Below are 26,554 nucleotides of genomic sequence, written 5' to 3'. Positions count from 1 at the left end.
TCCAAACAATATCAACCCAAATGTTCTTCAAGATACACTATAAAACTGTCCAAAATCAAAGACAAAGAGAAAAGATTAAAAGCAGCAAGAGAAAAAAAATCCTCATATACAAGGGAACCCACATAAGACTATTCAAAGACTTCTCTGTAGGAACCTAGCAGACTAGGAGAGAGTGGGATGTTCTTTCAAAGTTCTGAAAAAAGAAAACTGTCAACCAAGAAGTTTATACCCAGGGAAGTTTAGAAATGAAGAGAGAGAAAGACTTTCCCAGAGAGAAGGAGAGATGGAGAGAGAGTGAGGGCTAGATATTGAGAGAGAGAGAGAGAGTTCATTACAACTAGACTTATCTTACAAGAAATGCTGAAAGGAATTTTTCAAGTGAAATGAAAGGGTTCTAAGTAGTAACATGAAAATATAAACACACAGGTAAAGAAAGTATTTTATTCAGAATACTCTAATACTCTAATATACTCTAATATTGTGGTATGTTAATTACTTATATTTATAAGGATAAAGTATGAAATGATTAAATGATTAAAATGATTAAAAATAACTAACTACAATAATTTATTAATGAATAACAATAAAAGATGTAAATTGTGGCATCAAAAACATAGTATGTGGGGTTGGGGAATAAAATGGTAGTTTTATTATGTATCCAAAGTTAATTTGTTATCAGCATAAAATGAACTATTGTAACTCTAAGGTGTTTTATGTAAGTCTCATTGCAACAACAAAGCAAGCATTTAACAGTAGATACACACACACAAAAGAGGTTAATCGAATCATACTAGTTAGGAAAACCATTGACTCATAAAGGAAGATAGCAAGAGAGGAAGAAAAGAACAAAAAAATTGCAAAACAGAAAGTAATTAATAAGATGACAATAGTAAGTCCTTACCTATCAATAATTACTTTATTATTTTTCTAGGTTTTTTTTAAAAGATTTTATTTATTTGACAGACAGAGATCACAATAGGCAGAGAGGCAGGCAGAGAGAGAGGAAGGGGAACAGGCTCCCTGCTCAGCAGAGAGCCCGATGTGGGGCTTAATCCCGGGACCCTGGGATCATGACCTGACCGAAGGCAGAGGCTTTAACCCACTGAGCCACCCAGGTGCCCCTCTAGTTTATTTTTTATTTAAATTCAAGTTAGTTGGCATATAGTGTAGTACTGGTTTCAAGAGTAAAATTTAGGATGGTTGGTTTATGGACATTGGGGAGGGTATGTACTATGGTGAGTGCTATGAAATGTGTAAGCCTGGTGATTCACAGACCTATAACCTTGGGGCAAAGAATACATTTTATGTTAATAAAAATAATTTAGAAAAGAGTAAAATTTAGTGATTTGTCACTTACATATAACACCCAGTGCTCATCCCAATAAGTGCCTTCTTTAATGCCCATCACCCATTTAGCCCATTTGCCCACCCCCCAGCATGCAAGTGGATTCAGTTCTCTTATCAACATGCATAGAATGGCTGAATAGATAAAAATACCAGACACAACTATACACTGCCTACAAAGGACTAAGTTCATCTTTAAGGATACACATAGCCTCAAAGTTAAGGGATGGAAAAAGATATTCCACACAAGTGGAAACCAAAAATAGAGCAAGGATATTTATCTGATACTTATAACAGATAAATAGACTATAAGTAAAAAACATCACAAGAGACAAAGAAGGTCATTATACAATGATAAAGGGTTGATTCATCAAGATATAATATGTATGTACCCAGAACATGAATATATAAATTGTAACTATATATGCACCCAGTATGGAGTACCTAAATATATTAAGCAAATGCTAACATATCTAAGGGAAGAAATAACAATATAATAATAGCAACAGTTGATAGATCACCTAGATAAAATATGACTAAGAAAACATTGGATTGGAAATGTATTTAGACCAAATAGACCTAAGAGACATATAAGGAACTTGCCATCCAATAGCAGCAGCTATTTTCTCAATACAAGTGGAACATGCTCTACAATAGTATGTGTTAGGTCACAAAACAAGTCTTACAAATTTAAGAAGACTGAAATCAGATTAAGTATCACTCAACCACAATGGTGTGAAACTAGAAATCAACAGGAGGAAAACTGGAAAGTGCACAAATATGTGGAAATTAAACAACACACTCTTGACCAACCAATGAGTTAAAGAAGAAATCAAAAGGGAAATTAAAAAAAAATCTTGTGATAAATGTAAGTGAGAACACAATAAACAAAGTTATTGGATGTAGCAAAATCAGTTCTAGGAGGGAAGTTAATGGCCATAATGCTAACACAAAGAAAAAAATCAAATAACGTAAATTTACACTTCAAGAAACAAGCAAAAGAAGAAAGTTTCAGTCCAATGTTGGCAGGAAAAAGGAAATAACAAAGACCAGAGGAGAAGTAGAGACCAGAAAAACAATAGAAAAGATCAGTTAAATTAAGAGTTTGTTTTCGAAAAGATAAACAAAATTGACAAACCTTCAGCTAGACTAAAAAGTGGGAGAAGACATAAATAAAATCAGAAATTAAACAGATGTTACATATAATACCACAGAAATGGAATCATGAGAGTGAGTCTGTGAACAAGTATATACTAACAAATTGGATGACCTAGAAGAAATGAATAATTTCAAAAAAAAAAAACATACAATGTATGAAGATTGAATTACAAAGAAAGAACATACTAAAAATGAGCAAAAAAGATTGAATTAATAAGAAGAAACCTCCCAACAAAGAAAAGCCCAAGAATAGATAGGTTCTCTGGTGGATTGTACAAAGAATTTAAAGAACATTGATCCTTCTCAAACTCTTCAAAAATACTGAAAAGAAGGGAATACCCCCAAACTCATTTTATGAGACCAGCATTACACTGATACCAAATCCAAATAAGGACTCTATAGGAAAAGAAACCCATAGGATTATATTCCTAATGCAAAATTTCTTAGCAAAATACTAGCTAACCAAATACAATAGCATATTAAAAGGATCATACAGCATCATCAAATGGGATTCATTATTGAGGTGCAAGATGTTAATATGCCACATTAATAGGAAGATAAAAATCATTTAATCATCTCAGTAGATTCTGAAAAAGCATATACTTTCATGATAAGAACTGTCATCAAATTATGTATAGAAGGATCTATGTCAACATAATAAAGACAATACATGGCAAATCCATAGCCAACATCATATTTAATGGTGAAAGTTTGAAAACTGTTTTTCTAATATAAGAACACAGTAGTGCCCTATCTCACTAGTCCTATGCAACATAATACTAGAAGTCTTAAGCAGAGAGCAATCATGCAAGAGAAAGAAGAAAACTGTATCCAAATCAGAAAGGAGGAAGTAAAATTGATTCTGTCTGATGATGACAAGATTTTATGTATTTAAGAGCATCTATAAAACACCCACAGCTAACACCATGCTTAGTGATGAGAGACTGATGTTTTTCCACTAAGATTGGGAACAAGGCAATGATGCCCCATCTCCTCACCTCTATTCAGTATTGTTCTAGGGATTCTGGCCAAGGCAATTAGGCAAGAAGCAGAAACAAAAGGTATTCAGTTTGGAAAGGAAGAGGTAAAATGTAGCTTTATTTGCAAATAACACAATCTTACATATAGAAAACCCTACAGAATACACACACACACACACACCACTATTAGACTTAATAAATGAATTCAGCAAAGTTGCAGGATATAAGATCAATATATAAAAATTAATTTTATTTCTATACACATTAAAAATCTTGAAATTAAGAAAATCCATTTATAGTATTAAAATATTTAGCAATAAATTTAATAAAACAAGTATAAAACTTATTCTCTGTACACTAAGACATTGTTAAGATATTTTGAAAGTTCTATATAGCAAAACATTGCATGTTCATGAATTATAAGACTTAATGTTGCTAAAATGGCAATATTCTGCAAATTGATCTATAGATTCAAAATAATATCTCAATTACAGCCAACTTCTTTGTAGAGACTGACCAGCTGATTATTTTTAGTTATTTTTTGAGTATTGTTCACACACAATGTTACATTCATTTCAGGTGTACAACATAGTGATTCAATTTCTCTATACATTATGTTGTGCTCACAAATGTAGCTGCCACCTGTCACCATACAATTCTATTATAATATAATTTACTGTATTCATTATTCTGTGCCATGATTTATTCTTTCCATAACTGGAATGCTGTATCTCCCACTTCCCTTTATGCACTTACCTACCCCACTTTCCTCTGACAACCATCATTTCTCTGTATTTACAGGTCTGAATCTGCTTTTTGTTTGTTTGCTCATTTGGCTTGTTTTTAGATTCCACAAAAGAGTAAAATTGTATGGTATTTGTCTTTCCAAGTCTGACTTAGTTCACTTAGCATAATACCCTCTAGGTTTACCCATGTTATTGCAAATGACAAGATCTCATCCGTTTTTATGGTTGTATAATATTCCATCGTGTGTGTGTGTGTGTGTGTGTGTGTGTGTGTGTATCTTTTTTATCCATTCTTCTACTGATGGACATTTAGATTGATTCCAAATCTTGGATATTGTAAATAGTATTGCACTAAACATAGGGATGTATGTATATATTTTTTGAATTAGTGTTTTTTCTATTGGTTTAACATCCAATTATTGGGTAATATAATATTTCTGTTTTGAATTTTTTGAGGACATTCCATACTGTTTTCCACAATCACTGTATCAATTTACATTTCTATCATCAGGACACAAGGGTTCCTTTTTTTCTGCATCTTCGCCAGCAGTTGTTTTTGTCTTTTTTATTTTAACCATCCTGACAACTGTAAGGTGATATCTCATAGTGGTTTTTATTTGCATTTCCCTGATGATTAGGGATGTTGAGCATTTCTTAATGTGTCTGTTGGCCATCTGCATATGTTCTTCAGAAAAACTGACAAGCTGATTTTAAAATTCATATGGAATTACAAGGGAACCAGAATGTCTAAAACAATCTTGAAAAGGAAGAACAAAGAAGGAGGACTCACGTTCTGATTTCAGAGTGTGGTCCTTACTCAAACATCATCAGTAACATGTAAGAATGTATTAGAAACAAATTATCAGGCTCTTCCCCAGACCTACTATGGGTGATTCTGATACAGGTTCAAGTTTAAGAACCATAACTGGCCTAGACTGAAAATTAGATTAACTATACAAGACAATTTGATTTGCTTTTTCACCTCCCCATTTTCTGGACACTTATTAATTTCTTAATTCATAGAAGATAAAAGGAAAGATAAAACATATTGATGGAGATGATATATAAAACCTTATTTCCTAATTAGAAGGATCGTCCTTTCCACTTTCCACTCTGTATTTATCTGTTCCAACCAGTCATTTTGAATGGGACCATTGGCTGGTCTAACTTGATTTGCACTTGATACTTATTTGTCTAATGACTCGTTGCTACTGGTAAAATCTTTAGCACACAAATGTGAACATTTAGAATACAGTATGAATAAATGTTTTGAACAGAGATTAAGTTTCATTATGCCTGGCATGGTGTGCTTTATAGCTCTGATTTTAGTTTGAGGACTCAGGGAAGGCAAATAGGTTTCAGAAGGTAAAGAAAGAAAGGGCAAGTGTGGTGGGAAATATATTCCACATCTGGCAGATTAAGACAAGAGAGCTAAATTAGTCAGAAGTTTTATAGCAAGGAGAACAGAAGAGTATAGTGCTCAAGCATAATTAAACTGTAGATCCCTCACTGGGGAAGAAGAGGGCTAGGGAACAGTGGGGCTGGCAGAAGGTCTGGACAGGAGAGACCAGGAATTGGAGGGAACACTGTGATAAAAGCCCAGAGGGTAAATCAGGGCTAGGGGCTCAGACCTAAGGACCAGTGGCATAGACTACTAAAGGGCTGGAGTTGGCACTCACGGAAAAAACAAGAAAAAGGAGAAGGAGAAGAAGGAGAAGAAAAAGGATTTTGTATGTGGAAAATCCTAAAGACTCTACCAAAAAAAAACCTGTTAGATTTAATCAATGAATTCAGTAAGATTTCAGGATGCAAAACCAACATACAAAACTCGGTAGTATCTATACACCAACAATGAATTATTCAAAAAACCAAAATAAAACAATCCATTTATAATAGTACCAAAAATGATAAAAATACTTAGGAATAAATCCAGCCAAGGAGGTGAAAGATGTGTTCACTGAAAACTCTTAACATGTTTATGAAGAAAAAAAATTAAAAAACAAAAAATGGAAAATATCCTATGCCTCTAGATTGCAAGAATTAATATCATTAAAAAATCTGAACACCCCAAACCATCTATAGGTTCTGTGCATTTCCTATCAAGATTCAAATGATATTTTTTATAGAAATTTTAAAAAAAAATTCTAAAATTTGTATGGAACCATAAAAGACCCTGAATAGCCAAAACAATCTTGAGAAAGAACAAAGCTGGAACCATCACGCTTTCTGACTTCAAGTTATATTACAGGGGTGCTTGGGTGGCTCAGTCAGTTAAGCGTCTGCTCTGCTCAGAACAGGATCTCCGGGTCCTGGGACTAAGCCCTGAATCTGGCTCCCTGCTCAGTAAGGAATTTGCTTCTCCCTCTCCCTCTGCTGCTCTCCCTGCTTGTGATCTTCTGCTCTCTCTCTGTCAAGTAAATAAATAAAACCTTTTTTTTTTTTTTTTTTTAAAAGCTGTATTACAGAACTATGATAATCAAACAGTTTAGCACTGGGAAAAATACAGATACACAGAACAATAGAAAATAATTTAGACCCCAGAAATAAACCCATGCATATACAATCAAGTAAAAATTGACAAGGGAGCCAAGAATAGTCAATAAAGAAGGACAGTCTCTTCAATAAGTGGCTCTAGGGAAATTAGATACTCAGATACAAAAGGATGAACTAGACCCCTATGTTATACCACTCAAATGGTTATAAAACAACATGGGAGAAAAATCTTCTTGACATTGGTTTTGGCAATGAATTATTGGACATGACACATAAAGCACAAGTAACAAAAGAAAATCAAGTAAGATCACACAACACTGAAAGGTTCTGCACAACAAAAATGAACAAAATAAAAAAAGCAACCTCCGGAATGGGACAATAATTGCAAACTACATATGTGATAAGGGGTTGATATCCAAAATATTTTAAAAATTTAATTTATTTTACTACTCAATAGCAAAAAAAAAACCCAAAAAACAAAAACAAAAATCAAACAAACAAACAAAAAACCATGAATAACTTAATTTAAAAACAGGAAAAGGACCTGAATAGATACTTTTCCAAAGAAAATATTCAAATGGTCACTAAATACATGAAAAGGTACACAATATTACATTAATCATCAGGAAATTTAAATATGCACAGTGAGATATCTCTTCACACATATTAGAATGGCTATCAAAAGACAAGCAATACCAGTTAGAATAGTCAAAATTAACAAGACAGGAAACAAGTGTTGGAGAGGATGTGGAGAAAGGGGAACCCTCTTACACTGTAGCTGGGAATGCAAGTTGGTGAAGCCCCTTTGGAAAACAGTGTGGAGATTCCTTTAAAAATTAAAAATAGAACTACCCTATGACCCTACAATTTCACTACTGGGTATTTAACCCAAGGATACAGATGTAGTGAAAAGAAGGGCCATATGTACCCCCATGTTCATAGCAGCAATGGCCACAGTCACCAAACTGTGGAAAGAGCCAAGATGCACTCCAACAGACAAATGGATAAAGATATGGTCCATACACTCTTCAATGGTGCTGGGAAAATTGGACAGCTATATGTAGAAGAATGAAACTCGACCATTCTCTTACACCGTACACAAAGATAAACTCGAAATGGATAAAAGACTTCAACATGAGACAGGAATTCATCAGAATCCTAGAGGAGAACATAGGCAGTAACCTTTGCAATATCAGCCACAGCAACTTCTTTCAAGATATGTCTCCAAAGGCAAAGGAAACAAAAGCGAAAATGAACTTTTGGGACTTCATCAAGATCAAAATCTTCTGCACAGCAAAGGAAACAGTCAACAAAACAAAAAGGCAACCCACGGAATGGGAGAAGATATTTGCAAATGACAGTACAGACAAAAGGTTGATATCCAGGACCTATAAAGAACTCCTCAAACTCAACACACACAAAACAAATAATCATGTCAAAAAATGGGCAGAAGACATGAACAGACACTTCTCCAATGAAGACATACAAATGGCTATCAGACACATGAAAAAATGTTCATCATCACTAGCCATCAGGGAGATTCAAATTAAAACCACATTGAGATACCACCTTACACCACTTAGAATGGCCAAAATGAGCAAGACAGGAAACAACTTGTGTTTGGAAAGGATGTGGAAAAAGGGGAACCCTCTTACACTGTTGGTGGGAATGCAAGTTGGTGCAGTCACGTTGGAGAACAGTGTGGAGATTCCTGAAGAAATTAAAAATAGAGCTTCCCTATGACCCTGCAATTGCACTGCTGGGTATTTACCCCAAAGATACAGATGTAGTGAAAAGAAGGGCCATCTGTACCCCAATGTTTTAGCAGCAATGGCCACTGTCGCCAAACTGTGGAAAGAACCAAGATGCCCTTCAATGGACGAATGGATAAGGAAGATGTGGTCCATATACACTATGGAGTATTATGCCTCCATCAGAAAGGATGAATACCCAACTTTTGTAGCAACATGGACAGGACTGGAAGAGATTATGCAGAGTGAAATAAGTCAAGCAGAGAGAGTCAAGTATCATATGGTTTCACTTATTTGCAGAGCATAACAAATAACATGGAAGACATGGGGAGATGGAGAGGAGAATGGAGTTGAGGGAAATTGGAGGGGGAAATGAACTTTGAGAGACTATGTACTCTGAAAAACAACCTGAGGGTTTTGAAGGGGCGGGGGGGGGGGCGGTTGGGGGAGCCAGGTAGTGGGTATTAAGCAGGGCACGCATTGCATGGAGCACTCGGTGTGGTGCAAAAACAATGAATTCTGTTACGCTGAAAAGAAATAAAAATACCAAAAAATAAAAAAAAGATATGGTCCATACATACAGTGGAATATTACATAGCCATCAGAAAGGATGAAAACCAAACTTTGGTATCAACATAGTCAGGACTGGAGGAGATTATGCTGAATGAAATAAGTCAAGCAGGGAAAGTCAATTGTCATATGGTTTCATTAACTTGTGGAACACAAGGAATGGCATAGATGGTATTAGGTGAAGGAAGGTAAAAATGAAGGGGGGAATCAGAAGGAGAGATAAAAAATGAGGATTGTGGACTCTGAGAAGCAAACTGATGGTTTTAGCAGGGAGGGAGTGGGGGGATGGTTTGGCCCAGCGATGGGTATTAAGGAGGGCACGTTTTGCATGGAGCACTGGGTGTGGTGCTTAAACAATGAATCTTGGTACACTGAAATAAAATAGAATGTTTAAAAAAAGACAAACAATAATAAGGATTACAAGGATATGGAGAGAAAGGAACCCTTGTGTACTGTAAGTATGTAAGTTAGTACAGCCAGTATGGAAAACAGTATAGGAATTCATAAAAAAAAAAAATTAAAAAAAATAGAACTACGATATGATCCAGCAATTCCAGTTTGGGGTATATATCTAAAGGAAATAAAATCACTGTATCAAAAAAAAAAATCCGCTCCCTATGTTCATTGCAACATTATTCACAATAGCCAAGACATGGAAATAACCTAAATGTCTTTTGGCAAACAAATGGATAAAAATAACTATCAATAAAGTACACACACACACACACACACATACACACACACAGAATATTACTCATCATAAAAGGAGAAAATCCTGCCTTTTGCCACATCATGAATGAACCTGGAAGATATTATTCTAAGTGAAATAACTCAGAGAAACACAAATACTCTATGATCTCATTTATATGTGGGATGTAATAAAAATCAAACTCATAGAAACAGAACAGATTGGTGGTTGCCAGATGTAGGGGGTATGCAGTGGGGGATATGTGTAAATGTAGTCAAAGGGGTATGTGGTGGGGGATATGGGTAAAGGTAGTCAAAGGATACAAAACAAGTAAGTTCTATATAGCATTGTCACTAAAGTTAATAGTACTATAGTGCAAATTTGAAAGTTTCTAAGAGAGTAGATCTTAAAAGTTCTAATCCAAAGGAAAATATGTAACTATGTGAGGTGATAGATGTGAAGTAACTTTAACATGGTTATCATTTTGCAGTATCAAACATATCAAACATCAAATCATTATGTTGTACACCTTAATCATATACAAGGTAATATGTCTATTTTAGCTCAATAAAACTGACAGAAAAAAAGAAGATATACAAAATCTGAGCAACCAATAATGACTAAGTAGATTGAATTAATAATCAAAAACCTCCCAAAAAGAAAAACCTAGGACCAGATGGTTTCACTGGTGAATTCCATAAAACATTTAAAATAGAATTAATACCAGTCTTTCTGAAACTCTTCCAAAACCTTGAAAGGAACACTTTCAAGCTCATTTTATGAGGTCAGGGTTACACTGACACAAATGTTATATAAAAACAATACAAGACAATACAAGCCAATATTTCTGATAAATATAGATACAAAAAGTTCTCAACAAAATACTAACAAACCAGGGCGCCTGGGTGGCTCAGTGGTTTGAGCCTCTGCCTTCAGCTCAGGTCATGATCTCAGGGTCCTGGGATCGAGCCCCGCATCGGGCTCTCTGCTCAGTGGGGAGCCTGTTTCTCCCTCTCTCTCTGCCTGCCTCTCTGCCTACTTGTGACCTCTCTCTCTGTCAAATAAAATAAATAAAAATATAAAAAAATACTAACAAACCAAGTTCAACAGCACATTAAAAGGTTTATACACCAATATCTAGTGGGATTCATCTCTAGGAAGCAGGGATCATTCAATATATGCAAGTCAAAAAATGTGATATACCACATTAACAGAATATAAGATAAAATCACATCTCTACAGATGCAGTAAAAGCATCTGAAAAAACCAACATATAGAATATCATTAGTTTTTGATGTATTATTCAATGATTCATTAGTTGTGTATGACATTGAGTGTTCATCACATCATATGCCCTCTTTAATGCCCATCACCCTGTTACTTCATCCTCCCACCCACTCCCCTTCTGCAACACTCAGTTTATTTCCAAGAGTCAAAAGTCTCTCATGGTTTGTCTCCTTCTCTGATTTATTCCCATTCAGTTTTCCTTCCCTAGCCCTATGGTCCTCTCCATTATTCCTTATATTCCACATATGAATGAAACCATATCAACATATTTTCATGATAAAAACTCTCAATAAATTTTATATACAAGGAACATACTTCAACATAATAAATGTCTTATGTAACAAGCATGCCATTATTAACAATCATGCTCAATGGTAAATAGTTGAATGCTTTTCCTCTAATATCAGGAACAAGACAAGGATGCCAACTCTCACCACTTCTATTCAACATACTATTGGAAGTCCTACCCAAAGCAATCAGGCAAGAAAAAGGCATGAAATTCAGAGAGGAAGAAGTAAAATTGTCTCTGTTTACAGATGACATGATTTTATATAAGAAAAATCTGAAGACTCTCCTAAGAAATAATATTTTTTAAAAAGCCAATCTGGAAAAAAAAAGAATACTAGAATAATAATGGAAGTCAATAATGTTTCAGGATGCAAAATACAAGTACAAGAATCATTTGTGTTTCAGTAAAAATGAACATTGAAAAGATAAATTAATGTAACAATCCCATTTGCAGTAACACAAAATAGGATAAAGTACTTAGGAATGTATTTAACCTAGGAGGTTAAAAATCTGTATACTATAAACTATTGCATATTTATAAAAGAAATTGAAGAAAACACAAATAAATGGAATGATATTCCATATTCATGGATTTTAAGATTTAATGTTGTGAAAATGCCCTTACTATCCAAGGTCATCTGTACATTTATTGTAATCCCTATCTCAAATTCCATGGTATTTTTCACAGAAGTAGATAAATTATAAAATTCATATAGAACCAAAAAAGACCCCAAATAACCAAAGCAATCCTGAGAAAGAACGAAACTGGTGGTGTCATGCTTTCTGATTTCAAACTTCATTCCAACATTATAGTAATCAAAACAATATGGTGCTGGCATAAAACCTGACATATAGACTAATGGGAGAGAATCAAGATCCAAAGTATGAACCATAAACCCATAGTCAGCTAATATTTATCAGGAGGCCAGGGATACTCAGTGGGGAAGGGTAGACCCTTTTATAAATGGTATTGGGGAAAATTGGATGTTCATGTGCAGAAGAATGTATTAGACCCCTATCTGTATAGACTGCTCAGAAAAATTAACTCAAAATGAATTAAAGACAAGTGTAAGGCTGAACCCCATAAAAAATCCTAGAAGAAAATATAGGGAAAATACTCCTTGACATGGTTTTAATAACAAGTTTTTGAATATGACACCAAAAGCACAAGCAATGGAAAATATAAATACTATATGATATCACCTATATTGGAATCTAAAAACAAAGTTATAGAAATAGAAAGTAGATTGGTGGTTGCCAGGGGCTGAAGATGGGGAAGTATCAAGATGTTGGTCAAAGGGCACAAACTTTAGTTATAAGATGAAGAATTCTGGGGGTATAATATACAGCATATGGTAAATATAGTTAATATTTTAACTTGGGAATTTCTAAGAGCATAGTTCTTAAATGCTCTTAACACAAATAAAGGTGATTTTGTGAAATGATGGATATACTAACTAACCTTATTGTAGTAATCATCTTGTAATGTATAGATAGATAGATGATAGATAGATATTGCACATTGCACACCTGAAACTTACAGAATGTTATGTATCAATTATATCTCAATAAATCTGGAAAACAAAATAACCCAAACAAAGCAAAATATACTGGCTTTTAGAAAATAACTCATTGGTTCCTATTGAAGTGCCAGTGGCAGACTATGGCTCAGTATGATACTACTTCTAAGGTAATGAGATCAAGTCATCAAACAAAGGCAAACAAAGAAGTTGCAATGTTGAAATTTCAGACATTGGTTAGCAGATGAGGAAGCTATTTGGGATCAACAGAGAGGTCTTTGTTGCATTCTGAATCATGTGCTGTATGATTTTATGTTCTGAATATAGGTTAGGATTGAACTTTAAATTTACCCCTCCCAAAACACACACACCCTGGAATCCCCTATTCGTGTGAATTTTGCTTTGAAGTTTGTAAATACTTCTATTAAAGTTGCAGTTTTGAATTTTTCCCTTTGAAAAGTCAGAGATCTATTCCAAGTCTTACTTGTGTTCCATGAATCATGTCTTCTTTGCTTTCTCCCTCATTTACCAATGTTACTTTCATATTAAATGTGGTTTCCTCACTATACCCTGGTGTAGAATACTGGACCACTTTTACCTTAACTTTTAGAAACCCATTTTCAACCAAAGACATGATTTGAAGTCAGGCTCTTTTGACACTTACAGGGATAGTTGAGTGGGGAGAAAACCAAATTCCTTTGAAATTAAATGGAAATTGTTGGGTGATTTGCAGGACCAAGTCTGGCATAATGGATCATGGTGTCTTGAAAAGAGCTCTTGGGGAGCCTAGGTGGTGCAGTCAGTTGAGCATCCAACTTTTGGTTTTGGCTCAGGTCATGATCTCATGGCCCTCCCCTGCTTGGAGTCTGCTTAAGTTTCTCTCTCCTCTCCCTTTCCTTCTGCCCCTCCTCTTGCCCCTGCTCTAGCTTTCTCTCTCTCTCAAATAAATAAATCTTAAAAGAAAGAAAGAAAGAAAGAAAGAAAGAGCCCTGAACTGAGAAATCAAAGAATATGGATTCTATCCCTTGCTTCATGACCTTGGGTATGACATTTCACCCCAGATCTCAGTATCCTCATCTGTAAAACTACTGGTGACAACACCACAAGATTCTCAGTGATACCTGAGTAAACGGGAAAGTGTGTGTTGTTCCAAAATCTGTTAAGGAATGCACTTCTTCCTTTGGATGATTTTCAGTTCCTGTCCACACTCTCTAATATAGGCTGCCTTTAACTGTCTGCTCAAAGTGGTCACTGGGTAATTTGAGAAGCTCCTTGCTACTTAACTTACACTCTTTTCCCTTTGCTCTCCCATCTACTCTAGGTGTCAACTCTGCCCGCTCAGTTCCTCCTTCCTACCCACCACCGCAGGACCCGTTAAACCAGGGCCAGTACCTGGTCCCCGATGGCATCGCTCAGTCACAGGTCTTTGAGTTCACCGAACCCAAGCGCAGCCAGTCACCATTCTGGCAAAACTTCAGCAGGTTAACCCCCTTCAAAAAATAATAACTACAGGGAGGCAGATAATTTTAAAATAAAGTAAATACAATTATATTTATAGATGGACATTTTTTGGAGAAGCACTGTTGAAATTTATATATATATAAATATATATACAGATATATATTTATATATAGAGAGACACATATACATACACACAGACCCTTGAATACACACACACACACACACACACACACACACACACACACACACACAGAAGGACCAAAAAAAAAGTTTTCTGTTGTTTTGGGGACGTGAAATCTATAGTTGGTAGGAAGAGGTACCAATGACTTCTAAATATTTGATCCCTTCTTAGAAGTTTTCTGTTTTTATCCTGTCTCCCTCCACTTTATTTTCAGAAATTGACATTTCTATGTGTTCCTTTTCTTGTTGAGATAAACTCTTTGCTCCCCTGTGAGTGATTCATTAACTTGTCATTATTACCATAGATGTGTTTGTATTTTTTTTCCTTTCCTGATGATACTGATGCTGATAACTTTTGTGAGATTAAGAGTCATTTATGGTTTGTCTCCCTCCCAATCCCATCTTGTTTCATTTATTCTTTTGAATTTACTTTGATGTGATAGAGTTTGGGAGCGTGTAATTTCTTTTTTTTTTTCCTTTTTCCTTTTCAACCTCAGCTGACCATCTGTGAATGTTTCTACAGCCCAGCAGTTGCCCCAGACAGCTTTTTCCCTGCATCTTCTGTCCTCAGTCATGCCAGTCTAGACATGCTCTGTTGTGCCCTGTGACATAACTGCTCGATATTTCTATTGCTTTCACTGTGTTTTGGATGTTGTAGAGGGATCAAAACCAAACAGAATCAAGGGAGAGTCAGTATAATAATTCTGGAGAGGACTTCTGTTCAGGGAACATTCTGCATTTGGGCTCTTCTCCTAGAACTGGGGGATCCCATGTTATAGCACTGCTGGGTCATGAGCAGTTTTGCATCTGGGGTTTAGCTTGAGCCAATTATTCTCTTCTTCAAGCTGCTTTGATTATGGTGTTCCTTTTAGGCCTCTTCCTCCCCTAACCTAAAAGATCTGAACTTGAAGCAAAGGGACTGAGACTCTGCTGCCCTGTGGGAGGAATTCAACTGCCTATAGTACCAAGTAGGCTCAAAGTTGGGGTTCCCCACTGGAATAATTTCAGGGGCCTGGTCATCCCTGCTTCCATTTTCAGATTACAGGGAGCATTTATGGGAGCTTATGAAGGGTCAAGACAGAGCCCATCTGACCAAGATCATCAGCTGCCTTCAAATTATTGACCTGGAGAGGATCCAAGGCTGACCATAACCTCTTAAAGGAAGGAACAGGAATGGTCATGGAAAGAGGCAGCCTTAGTCCAAAATATGTACCTGCAGTTGCTACCACTCAAGTTATGTGAGACTTCCCCCATTGTTAACAGATTGCATGGACAATCTTCCATGATTCCTTCCTTCTCCTCTCCCTGTTGTCCGTCTTTTTCCTGTTCTCCTGGCACAGGAAAATTGCTGCTATTAGCATAGTTAAAGAATTTCTCTTATTCTAAGAAGGCCCTATTTCCAACATTCACCCATCCCAGGACACTGGAAACAAGTAAGTGTGGAGCTCAGGGAGACTTCTCTATGGAGAAAATATCTGAGATAGAGATAATACCCTCAGGCTGATTTTTGGCAGGCTTTAATACTTAGGCAAAATTAACTTCTCCCACTAAGAGGCAAGCTCCCTATTGGGTGCAGGAGTACCTATTTCTCCTCCTCACATAGCCCTTCAGGTTGACAGACCTTGAACAGCAAAGAGAATGGAGTACAAAGGAGCGAGAATGGGCCCTGCTATGGAAAACCACTATAATGAGGAAGCTAGAAATTGTGAGTTTGTTCTGGACCCTAGGAGAAAACTTCATCATGAAAGGACCTCAGCTTACTAAGCAGCAGCCATGGCTGCATGAGGCCCTAAGTACAGCTGAATTGATTGCTGCTCTATGCCTCCTGACACAGACCAGGCCCTGCCCAGCCTGGGAATTATTCCTCTGTGGGAATCAAATTACAAGCTGTTGCTTTCATTCTGCCACATTCAAATAGGACTTGTGGGGTAAGCCAAGGGCAAGCATGAGCTGGGCAGAGGGCTGGGGCTCGGGACTGGCCACAACTGCTCAGCAAATGATCCAGCTACTTAAGTCCCACCTTGGCAAGGAACCTGGTATCCAGTGCCTAAGCTACAATGGCTTCCCTGGCAAAGAGCATTATTTTAGTGGCTGTGTAGGCCTCCCTTAAGTAAACATTCTTTTCCTACTTTCCATTCTTCTCCACTAGGCTTAACCTTGATATGTTTCTCCAAGGGCTAAGGAGTGAACCAAGAGGGAATGCTTAATCAATTCCCTGGGCCTACTACATCTCTTAGCCAAGTACCCTTGCCCTCACTCCATGCCCTTTTCCCCTGAACCTGTGCCCAAAGCTCCAGGATCAGGAATATTACCTCTTGCCATCCACCTCTCATCTACACAAACTGCTGGCCTCACCAGATGCCAATAACTTGTGAAAACAACCAGAAATCAGTTTACCATTGGTTGGAGTGTTCCCCCAGCCTATGGCAACAAAGCAGACCAGTGACTAACAGCCCCAAGGGGAGCCCTGTTATCTGGAATCAGGGTCCAGGTCTATTCTGTGTTCCCACAGCAGTGCTATCCCCCAAGAACTCTGTAATCTCTTCTATGTGTGCATGGCCCCCAAGATCCCCTTTTCTCAACTCAACGAGGCCTGGATTTGCTCTCCAAAAGGCTTTGCTAGTGTGTTTTATGGGCCCTGCTGTAGGATGGTCCTAACACAGAAATCTAACTCCTCTTTCTCTCTTCCTCTTTCCTCTTCTCTCTATGTGTATAACTCTAATGGATTTACCAAGGACAGCAAGAGAGTTCTAAAAATTCTAGTGTGAAGCCGAATAGTGATCTTTTAGTGCTTTGGGGCTGGGGTGGGCTGGGGTGGATGGATGGGTAACAGTGATTTTGATTACCCCTGCTGCTCTGCATTTGCCAGTTTATTATTTTGTTTCTTCTGATTGTTTGACCCTGTCAAACAAGTGTCAAAGTTGTGTGTTTAAAAAAATGTTTAACAACAAAACCATGATGTTGTAATGACACAAAGCCTTATGAAAATATTTATGGAGTTCAATAAAAGAAGTAAAAAGACACTTCTAGGCAGAGTCTTCTTTCCTATGTGTGTGCATTTCACTAATTGCAAAATAAAGAGAATTGTCCTGATGGGGAAAAGCTTATCCCAACCTAGTCTTGGCCTGCCAGCCCTGCTGTTCCATTGTCAGGCATCTCATGGGCTGCCTGTGACCTTCCATGTCCTTTCTGGAAGACAAGTTTGATCATGTAATCAGGGACACTTAGAGTGTCTTTATACATGGGGCAGTTCTTCATGTCACCTGTCCCTTTGATAAGACTTGAGAGCCCATTCCTGACCCCATTCCTTTTCCTTGGAGCTACAAATCCAGTACCTGCCCTGGGTACTCATGGGAGCTTAAAAGCTGCTTTTTGAATCTAGTCAGAAGCCATATCATATTCTGGTTCTTTCTCCTTAGAGGTAGACCCATTCCTTATCTATCCCCCAAAATGAGTGTAGTGACCTTACTGTTGTATTCATCATCCTGTTGCCTGCAAGTCAATGCTCCTTGCTGCCTGCAAGGCTCCCATGTAGTGTCTTATCCTGCCCATCAGAGATACAATAGTGGGTTTGTTCTGATGCTGCCTCACCTGCCTGTCTCCAGAGTGACTAGACTCTAACTCTAATAAAATGCTTATGTACTGAAAGGGACCGGGTAATTGTTCTAAGCTACAGAGTTAGGAGGAAGAGCAGATATTGTGCCTCTGGGTTAGGGTGTGAACCCTGTCTATTAGGACTAAGGGACGTCCTTAATCCTGGATTTGGAGAATGTAATTATTAAAACATCTCCCTCAATAAACTTTGCCCTTTCTCTGTTTCTTGGCTCTCGCATAATTTAACCTCTTTTTCTACTGTCCCCACTTTTTCTCTTTGCCATGGGGTCTGCAATCCTTTTTCAACAAACTCAGAACACTCAGTTCTCAGATGTCCATTTTCCATCTTGCCAGTTCTCAGCTTCATCAGCTTTCAAAGGTGAATTTCAACTATGTCCTGCAGAGCAAGAGGACTGCCTCTGGTCTGAATATTCCCTGACTACCTTCTGAGGGTCCTAGAATGGAGATTGGGGAGATAAATCCTGGGGGGGTCTTACATATGGGATGCAGCTGATGCTCTCCTAAGTTACCTAAAATCAAGACTTTCTCATCATCAGAAGAATTATTTCTGGAAGCTCCACATGGTCCACATGATCATTCATATTCTTTACTACCATAAATAATGGCTCTAATACTTACAAGCTTATTTACTAAGAGCATTTACCCACTTGCTGCCCTCAGTTTTGTTACAAACCACCCTATATTCGCTGTTGAGAGTGCCACCGTATTCATTGATGAAAGTGCCACTTACCTAATTAAGTTTCCAATTTGCCTTTTCTAAGTACTAAATTTCTCCCCTTGAATGAGGACAGAAGAGGAAGGTAGAAGACAGTAGGAGGCTTTTAAAGGGGAGGGCCTTAGCCAATCCCAAGATCATTGTACCAAGGATGAAGGTTTATTATTCTACTTTTCCCCAGTATCTTCTGGGAAGCTCAGGGGTGGAGATAGATATCTGTGGTGTTCCCATATGGCCAGAACTAAAACAGAGAAAGGAGACTCTTCCCAGTTTCCAGGAAAGGTCTCTTCCTAGAATAAGTCCCCCTGACATATCTATAGCCTGGGAAGTTTCCCACCAGGTCTGATGTAGGATGCTAATGCATTGTTTATATACAACAGTTGCTCCTATTTTCAATGACCTTTCAATATATAGGGTCTCATGTAATCCCCTTGACAACCATTTGGCAATGTGGATATTAACTGCATTTAACACAGGAGAAGCCAGAGGTTCATTTAAAGTGAGTAGTCAAGGTTCCCCAGCTTGTGAGTATTCATCACGAAAATTCACCCCCATTCAAACTGATCTCAGAGCTACTTACTCTCAGAGTATTTCTGGAACTGTGTGTGTTGGGAAAGCCTAGAATCAAAAATATGAAATGATCTGATACAAATGAATTTCACTCCTGCACTCTCCTTGAGAGCCCTCTTAAGTATTCTAATACAGACCTCCAACATGTGAATGCAGCTATAGGTTTTTGTCTCTAGTACCAAGAGCAAGTGGGATAAGGACCAAGGCTTCAGCTTACTTCAGTATTTTAGTTATTGAGGCCATCACTGTGCTGCTTGGCCCACTTAGCTTTTGCCCATTTTGGATTTCCGTATTCATGCTGACCTACTCACTACCAGCTCCCAGAGGCTTCTGTCCTAAGATATGGGACTGATGAGGTTGATCTTGTTTGCCCAGGCCCGAGGTAGCAAAATGAATCTTCTTAGCATTACCCCAAGTCCCACCACCTGCAAGAATATAGTTAAGCCTGGCCATAGGTAGATTAGATCAACTGGGTTTGCAAAACAGTTGAAGAGGGATGTTTGGTGGTAAGACTCATGTCCCCTGGAAGCACACTATTCTAGTATAATCTCCCCCATTTCTGTCTTGGGCTGTGACCTCCTTCTCCAGACATGTCACAGGGACACTATTTTCTCATATAGTTGAGAAAGAGGGGGAGAGAAGAAATGTACATGGGAAGGCAGTAGCTCTGTGTTCTCTAGGACCCTCTATTATTTCTAATTAGCTAACCAATAGGTCATTTAAGGTAGCTTCCTAGACAAGACTGTGTTCATCTTCACAGCAAACATGCTTCTCCACAGACCTGTCAATCCAGAATCTGTAAACCCTGAATCAGATTCAATCCACATATCCTGATAATGTAATCTGGGCCAGTATAGTAGGTATAGTATAGTAGGTACATTAGAGATACCAAGATGACTAACGTCTCTCCACAGTCACTCAGAATTTAGTGAGAACTTATAAGCATGGGTCATAACAGGGATGGATGGGAGTCTGGAGGCACTCAGAGAATGGAATGGTTAATTCTGATTGAGGAAATCTTTGTAATCAGTCAGGATAAATTTGGTTATGCTGAAGAAAAAGATATTCCTAAAATCTCAATGGGTTAACATATAAGAGTTTATTTCTTGCCCATGCAAATCTTTCTATATGTCTAGGTAATTCTCCATATCAGCTATCTGCCGTATGATAGTACACAGTCTGGGGTGCTTCTGCCTTGTTACACCTCCATCTTAACACATACTTCCATAATCACTACAGCTGGAGAAAGGGCCCTAGAGTGTTTCCCATTTATACTTAAATTCTCTATCCCTGCTTCCAGTCACAGCCCAAAGGACCAGAACTGATCACATGGCCTCATCCAACTTCAAGGGAACAGGAAACTACAAAAGTCCTGTAAGTTCTGAAGGGCAGGAGAAATAGATATGGATGAATATTGAAAACCTCTACCAAAGAAGGAAAAGTTTAAACTAGGCCTCAGACAACAGGGACAATTCTACCATGTGAAGGTTAGAGCTACTGAAATGTTAAAGAAGCAATCCACACAAAGTCATCCTTCTGACACCAAGTCCCTGGGTCTCCAAGACCACCCTTAGTTTTGATAATTCACTAAAAAGACTCACAGAACTGTTATATTCATGGTTTTTAAAACTTATAGGGTGCAGACTAAAATCAGTTAAGGGAAGAAATCAGGGAAAACTCCAAGAAAGTATCATATGGAGAGTTTTAATTGTCATTTCCCTGTGGACTTGGAACATTATTACTTTTTTGGCATTAATACATGACAATTTTCATGGAATTTTGCTAGGAAGAGAAGTTTACCCAGGCTTCTTGAGATTTTATCAGGTCTCCATCACTGTCCCTGTGACTGATCTCCAGTCTCCAGCCTCCTCAAGAAGTGGGCTGATGCCAGGTAACCCAGAATCTCCCCTAAATCACATCATTGGTGTGGCCCAAAACCCCACCCTAAATCACATTGTTAGACTCTCAGGCAACACAAGGCTCCCAGTCAAACAAAAACACCCCTATCAGACCCAACATTCCAAAGGCTTAGAGACTACCCAGAAGCTGAGGGTAAAGGCCAGATCTCTCTTTAGGCAAGGACAAAGTCTTTATTTACACATATGTGGAAAATTCATAAGGAAGGAGGTTGAAAAGTGAATTAAAGATATTCTAAGTGATGAGAATGACATGATTAAAATCCTGGCAGATTAAATCACACGAGTAAAAGACTCCATATTCATTTATTCATCCAACAAATATTTACTGGCATGCCTAGTACTTCCAGGTTCTGAAATATAGAAATGAAGAAATTAAATACTGCACCTACTTGCATTGTGCTTATGAATGATAAATAACTTTCAAGTACAAATTTCTCTGTGTGAATTTGGGGGATAAATGAGAGTCTCCAAGCTCTCATAGCAAACTAACGACATGTGGAGCTTCAGCTGAGCCCCTCATAAATGTCCAGCCTCCCAGTCACCAGTTTCCATACCCTTATCTCCTGTTCAGCCTTAGCTAAGGCAACCCACACTCATACACACACACACACACACACACACACACACACACACAATGGACTGACTATATATGATTTCATATATAATATCTAGAATATATATATAATGTCTAGATTATATATATATATATTTAGATTATATATAATTTTATAATATCTAGAAGATAGAGATAGATATAGATACCTATATCTATCTATCACCTATCTATCTATCTATCTAATCTAGCAGGCCAGGATTACTGCAGGCCTGGGAATTACTGCAGGCCTGGGAATTACTGCTTTTCTTATCCTGGAAATAGCCTTTAACCAATGACTGATGAGGGAAGGTAAAATTGCCCCGATTCCTTTGTTCCTTAGATGTGATAATTCAAAAGTGTGTTTGACACTTTTCCCTGGAGCTTTTCCAGAGATTAAATTTCAGTTCCCCACTGTAGTAACTAGTTTAATAACACACTCCTTACTGGCTACCTTCACTTACATGTATAACTTCCCTTCTCCCCTCACATTAGAAGATGGGCTTCTTGGGAAGATTCAGCTAAAACACATGAATCCATGCTCACTATATATTGTGTGAAGTGTTACACATTCTCACTGAAGTATTGGGGTTTTGTTTGTTTGTTTGTTTTATTTTTTGGTTTTGGGGTTGGTTGGTTTGTTTTTTTTAGTTCAGAACTGTCTCTGGCTGTATAAAATAGGAGCCTTCAAATAAGGCTTTCCTCTTCCTAGGTGAGACTCAGTAAGAGACAACTATTTAGACAAAAGGAAAGAAAGGAATGGTAGCATTTTGGCAGCTGCTGAGAGAGGGGTCTTCTCTTTGGGGCCCCATGATGGTCAACAACTGTGCTGTGTTGTGTGGCCTTTGACAAGACACATCTTCTCTTTGAAAAGACACTTAATCTCTTTGAATTTCCCTACTTTGCAAAGTGGAGAAAACAAGGAGTTCTGACAAATTTTACATAAAGATTCATCAAGGAGGTCAAGATGGCGGGGAAGTAGGAGGAGGCACCATTTCAACCTGTACCCTAAAGTGAGCTGATTACCTACCAAAGAACTCCGACCCCCCATGAAATCAGCCTGAGATCAGAATTATACACATCTGGATCTCTACAGGAGCAGAAGATGCCAGTGGCAGGTAAAGCAGACTGGGAGCATCAGACTGATATCTGAAGATAAACAAAAGGGGGAGGGAGCCACCAGAGGTGACCGATTGGAAAGTAATACCCCAACACGAGAGTGCTCTGCCTCTGGCGACCAGCATTAACTTGGGGTCTGGTTGAAAGCACTCAAAAAACAAAGAGCAAAGGATCACGGGGGGGGGGGGGCGCGATAGTGGGAACCTGGGCGGTTAGGGTCAGGGACCTAAGTCCCCTGACCCAGGACAGCCTCCCCTGGCGCTGATCCAGAGAGAGTGTGGTGGAGAAATCAGGTCTCCATCCCTGAGCCGCCAGTGCACCTGAACGCCAGCGCCCCAAGAACGAGTGGGGTCTGGGGTCTGGCTCCCGTGAGGGGCTGGGAGCTCGGCCAGACGGCAGTCCTGAAACGCGCCCGTCCCACACCCTCCCTTGAGATAGGTGCTTATAGGCCCTAGTCTGGAGCTCTGGCATCCGGAAAAACCAGACATTCCCAGCCCAGGACAGCAGGAAAATCTCAGTGTGCGATCTCTGCTCCGAACCTCTCTGGCGGTCTGGAGCTGCCTAGACAGCCGCCACTGCCCTGGTTTTGGGTACAATGAGGAGCTCCTGCATCCCCAGGGACAGTGACTCAAAACCAACTCAGCCAGCAGCTTTTCCAAAACATTCTGGGGCTTCTCTCTGAGAGGGAGTTCAGGGTGCAGTTTGCTCTCCTCTAAACCTCCAAAAACCATCAAAAGCTGTCAAGGCCAGAGAAAGCAGATGAAAGAACATAAAAACCCCCAGAGAACAAAAGGCTGAAAAAAAACAGTTTCCTCAGAGCCCACCCCCTTGAGGGGAGCAGGAGGACTTAACTCAGGGAACATCATTGTCTGAAAACCCACGTGGCAGGACCCTCCCCCAGAAAACCAACCAGGAAGGAAGAAAAAAAAAAAAAGACTACAAGAGAACAACCACCACTACTTCATAAATACAACTTTTATTTTTAACTCTTTACCAATATTCTGGTTCTTTTTTTTATACATACAGATAATTTTTTAACCTATTTACCACCACACTGAGATGTCCAGTACATCAAATTCTTTAATAACCTTCTAACCTGAACTTTTTGATACATACTCCCGTGTTTTTCTTTTGCTTTTCTAATTTTTTAATTCTTTTTTAATTTTAACTTAGTTTAGTCTAGTTTATTCTTTTTTAATTTTTATTTTCTACTATACATATAGAGTTAAACTTCAAGGTAATCCCCTTTCCCCAATCAATGCTACCCCTATAGGCAAACCAGTTTCTAATCCCCCTGTAACTTAGGAAAGTTGAGTCCCTTAACAAAAACATCAAGATACCTTCAGGAAGAATCAAAATAATCTTCCTCACCCACACTGAGAATTTATAACCACTCTCCCAATTTTTCCTTCTGTCAGTGTTTCTGTGAATTTGTGTTTGTCCTGATAATATATAAATCTTATACTTGGGGTTCTTTCTGATGAGGTTCTTCCTTTTTTTTTTTTTTTTTTGCTTATATATATATATTTTTTTTCTCTTGTCATATACTTTTATCAGTCTTTTTCTTTGTCTGTTTTTGTTTGTATCCTTCATAAATCTTACCTTGTGGCCCATTTGGGCTGAGCCTTCTCTTTTATCTTCCCTTTTTGTCCTATCTCTCTCTCTCTCTCTCTTTTTTTTCCTTTTTTCTTTCCCCCTTTTTTCTTTCTTCTTCTCTATTTCTTTTTCTTTTCTTTTTTCTCTCATTTGGGTGGGGAATCCTGATTGCACAGAAGCGTTCCAGGGTGCACATTGACTGCACCACAATCGATAAGTCCAGCTGCATCTGTTCAGTCATCTCTTTCCAAAATGACTAGGAGGAGGAATACCCAACAGAAGAAAAATAGAGAGGATGGGCCTTCTGCAACAGAGCTAATGGCTATCGACATAGACAATATGTCAGAAAAGGAATTCAGACTAACAATAATCCAGGCAATAGCTAGGTTGGAGAAAGCCATGGATGACCAAACATAATTGATTAGGGCAGAACTGAAAGCCACCAGGGATGATGTTCACAATGTTAGGGCAGAACTGAAAGCCACCAGGGATGATGTTCAAAATGCTCTCAATGAGTTCCAATCTAATCTAAATTCTCTAAAAGCTAGGGTAACTGAGACAGAAGATAGAATTAGTGATCTGGAGGACAAACAGATAGAGAGAAAGAATCAGGAGGAAGCCTGGAACAAACAGCTCAGAAGCCATGAAAACAGAATCAGGGAAATAAACGATGCCATGAAACGTTCCAACGTCAGAATTATTGGAATCTCTGAAAGGGAGGAAAAAGAAAGAAGTCTAGAAGATATAGTGGAAGAAGTTGTCTATGAAAATTTTCCCAATCTCGGCAGCTGCTGAGAGTGAATAGCATCAGGACATCCTTCTTGGTACCCTAGAAATTCTATTAAGGAAGTGGTGGTACTGAAGCAAGGCAATGCACTAAAATCATTTTCAAATTACAGGGTCATGATATCAGTTTAGTTGAGTATAACCAGAATTTTTAAAAAATGAAATAATAAACTGGAATGGAATAGAATAGGAAAGAATAGAGTGTTCAGGTTAAAAAAAAAACTTATGTAGCGTTTTAAATTTGGAAGGTATGAGTACTGCATGAATATTAAATTTTTAGAGTAGATTGTCAAAAAGGATATTTCAGAAACACTGGTGTAGAGCCAGAATGCCTCAGTTCAAATCCTTGTTCCTTTTTTTAAAATTAAGTTCAATTAGCCAACATACAGTACATCCTTAGTTTTTGATATAGTGTCCAATGATTCACTACTTGCATATAACAAATGCCCAGTGCTCATCAAATCCTAATTCTACTGTGTGTTGGCTATGTGACTTTGGGTAAATTACTTAACTATTTCATGCCTCGATTTCCCTATTTGTAAAATAGAGATTATAATAGTATTTCTCTGTGACTGAAAAAACTGTTGATAGCCTTCCAGTATACATGTAACCCTTCTTATTTGCAACTTGAACCACAATTTTGTTTGAAACAACAATGTGCTCAGTTAAATACCATTTTCTTCTGCAGGAAGAAGTAGCCATAAAACCAACATCTGATAAGGAAATGTAAGAGAACGTCTGCTGGTAGGGGGCTAGTTTCTGATAAATATTTTGTTCTCCTGATAAAGGGAAAAAATATGGCTGGCATCAACACTTCTATTCCTCTCCCTCTTTTGAGTGTAGATATGATGCCTGGAACTAGGACAGCCATCTGTAAACATGAAATAACAAGCCTGAGGCTGAAGGCCTGTATGCTAAGGCTGGTAGCAAGGAAAGATGGGAAGAGATTAGTTCCCTGAGGTCATCAATAAACTTTAGAAATAAGCAGTAACCACCAACCTCTGGATTGCTGCTGTGTGAAGAAAGGAAGCTCCAATTTAATGAAGTCATAGTTACATGATTTTTGTGTTACTTGAGGTCAAAAGAATTTCTGGCCTTCATAGGGATTTGTTATTTAAGATAAAATAAGTTAATACATGTCAAGCATCTACAACAGCTCAATAAAAGGAAGTCTTT

At 38.0% G+C, this 26,554-nt stretch overlaps 1 protein-coding gene across 12 annotated transcripts in view; it reads left to right on the top strand.

The window, feature by feature from the left end:
* ARHGEF9 (Cdc42 guanine nucleotide exchange factor 9) overlaps positions 1-17,489 on the top strand; it is a 240,285-nt gene extending 222,796 nt beyond the window's left edge. For 11 of the 12 annotated variants that reach the window (XM_045995760.1, XM_045995751.1, XM_045995758.1 and 8 more), the window contains one exon: positions 14,147-14,818. In XM_045995760.1, the coding sequence (XP_045851716.1) occupies positions 14,147-14,328 (182 nt within the window). In that variant the 3' untranslated portion in view covers positions 14,329-14,818. Of the gene's footprint in view, positions 1-14,146; positions 14,819-14,963 lie in introns of those variants that run through there. The other variant, XM_045995752.1, reaches the window with a different exon arrangement.
* The last annotated feature ends 9,065 nt before the right edge of the window (positions 17,490-26,554 follow it).

This window comes from Meles meles, chromosome X, assembly GCF_922984935.1.
Source record: "Meles meles chromosome X, mMelMel3.1 paternal haplotype, whole genome shotgun sequence".
Classification (NCBI taxonomy): domain Eukaryota; kingdom Metazoa; phylum Chordata; class Mammalia; order Carnivora; family Mustelidae; genus Meles; species Meles meles.
The sequence above is the reverse complement of the archived record's forward strand: the minus strand, read 5'-3'. Positions and strand labels throughout refer to the sequence as shown.